The sequence below is a fragment of the Agrilus planipennis genome, unplaced genomic scaffold (genome assembly GCF_000699045.2).
Source record: "Agrilus planipennis isolate EAB-ADULT unplaced genomic scaffold, Apla_2.0 scaffold2792, whole genome shotgun sequence".
In the NCBI taxonomy this organism is placed as follows: Eukaryota; Metazoa; Arthropoda; class Insecta; order Coleoptera; family Buprestidae; genus Agrilus; species Agrilus planipennis.
This window is the reverse complement of record NW_020441453.1, coordinates 1-1,941: the sequence shown is the minus strand read 5'-3', so window position 1 is coordinate 1,941 and position 1,941 is coordinate 1. Positions and strand designations below refer to the sequence as shown.

General features: G+C 33.4%; 1 protein-coding gene across 1 annotated transcript; it reads right to left on the bottom strand.

Annotated features, from left to right (window-relative positions):
• Nucleotides 1–83: 83 nt before the first annotated feature.
• Nucleotides 84–1,935, bottom strand: LOC108744035 (regucalcin-like; the record flags this gene model as incomplete). The annotated part of the gene is made up of 5 exons (XM_018479634.1): nucleotides 84–499; nucleotides 560–738; nucleotides 1,268–1,493; nucleotides 1,556–1,734; nucleotides 1,797–1,935. Coding segments are annotated over 5 exons (894 nt in total), but the record flags the coding sequence as incomplete, so codon positions are not given.
• Nucleotides 1,936–1,941: the final 6 nt, after the last annotated feature.

Here is a 1,941-nt window from a genome sequence, read left to right as displayed (position 1 = left end):
ATACACCTTTGTAACTGTGCATGTCTAATAAATCTCTAAATCGTAAGATATACAGGATGAGTCTTTATCATAGGCTATGAACATATTTGTATTAGGTCTTTATTCTGTTACGCGAGCAACACGCTGTTATTACAGTTATTAATGTGTAATGCATATATATATAAAGTAAAAATAAAAGTCAATTATTTAATAAAATTACGTAAAAGAATTAATCTCACTCGAATAAAATTTGAACAAAATAGTTGAAAATGAGAATGAGAAAAAGTGAATTTTAAAGGAAAGTTATATTTTTATTGTATTTGAAGTATTGTGTCGTAAGTTTTGTCGATTATACAGAAAGTTTGACTTTGTTTGATGGTAATCCTTTCGATCCAGTATTCGTAACTCGATATAAAGCTCCATCTACAGGAGGCTGAAGATTTTTATTTACTCTTGTGTCACGACCAGTAGTAACATAAAGTTCATCAAGGTTTGGACCACCAAATTCTACAGAGGTTGTCTAAAAATATGTTGTATTTTAGTAAGACAACTTTTTTTAATATAGACATTTTGTAATTACTTGTATAGCGGGTATCGCGATAGTTTCTAGCAAGGTTTCAGGTTTTCTGGGATCAATTTTAATCACTCTTGATCCGAGGAAAACAGCAACCCACAGGTTGCCGTCTGAGTCTATGGTTTGACCGTCTGGCATTCCCGGAATGTTATGCTTGTCAAACGTGAATATCGATTGGCGATTGCCTTTAATTTTAAATAAAATTATTTTGCAATGTTAAAAAAATGGCGAATGTCTAGATGATGGCCCCCACCCCCAAAGAGGAGGTCTCCCCCACCACTGTACCATAAAAATTTCGTGGCGGTCTCAACCCCATAAAAAGTTATGGGGTTGAAAGTTGATTATTTTGACAATTTTCACACACTATAATTCAAATAAAATTCAATAAAAAAAATATTTTCAAGCGGGTGGAGGTGGGGGATCGAAAGAGGGTGGTGACTTGAACAAAACCCGATAACCTAACCTAACCTACCCTATTGATAAAGATATTTAAATAATGTTTTATATAACTTTCTCAATATTTTTATGTGTTTTTCCACTAGTTTTACCTTTGAATATTGTTTAAGAATGACTATATAAATATTTACATGCCTAGAACTGTATAAAAATTATTAACTTTGAACCCCTATAATTTTTTATGGGGGTGAGACCGCCACGTCGGGGGTGGGGCCATCATCTAGACCTTTACCAAAAAAATAATAAAAACGAACGTACTAATTGTGCCATTATCTTGATCATAATCAAATTGATCGACAGTTCGTTTACCAGAATCGATGTAGTACATTTTTTTTAGATTGGAATTCCATGCTAATCCAGTATTCGTAACTCGATATAAAGCTCCATCTACCGGAGGCTCCGGAGTTTTACCCTGGAATGTAAAACGACCGCTAGTAACATAAAGTTCATCAAGATTTGGACCACCAAATTCTACAGAGGTTGTCTAAAAATATGTTGTATTTTAGTAAAACAACTTTTTTTTAAATATAAACATTTTCTAATTACTAGTAAAGCGGGAATCTTGATAGTTTCTAGTAAGGTTTCAGGTTTTCTTGGGTCAATCTTTATCACTCTTGAACCGAGGAAAACAGCAACCCACAAATTTCCGTCGGAGTCAATGGTCATACCATCCGGTATCCCCGGAATGTTATGTTTTTCCAATGTAAATATTGGTTTGCGATTGCCTTTAATATTAAAAATATTTTAAAATGCTAAACAAAATTAATAAACCTTAATATAAACGTACTAATTGTGCCATTTGTTTGGTCATAATCAAATTCATCAACGGTTCGTGTGCCAGAATCGATGTAGTACATTTTCTTTAGACTAGGATTCCACGTTAATCCGTTAGAAATATGCACTCCATCTATATGCTGTTTAAGTTGACCGTT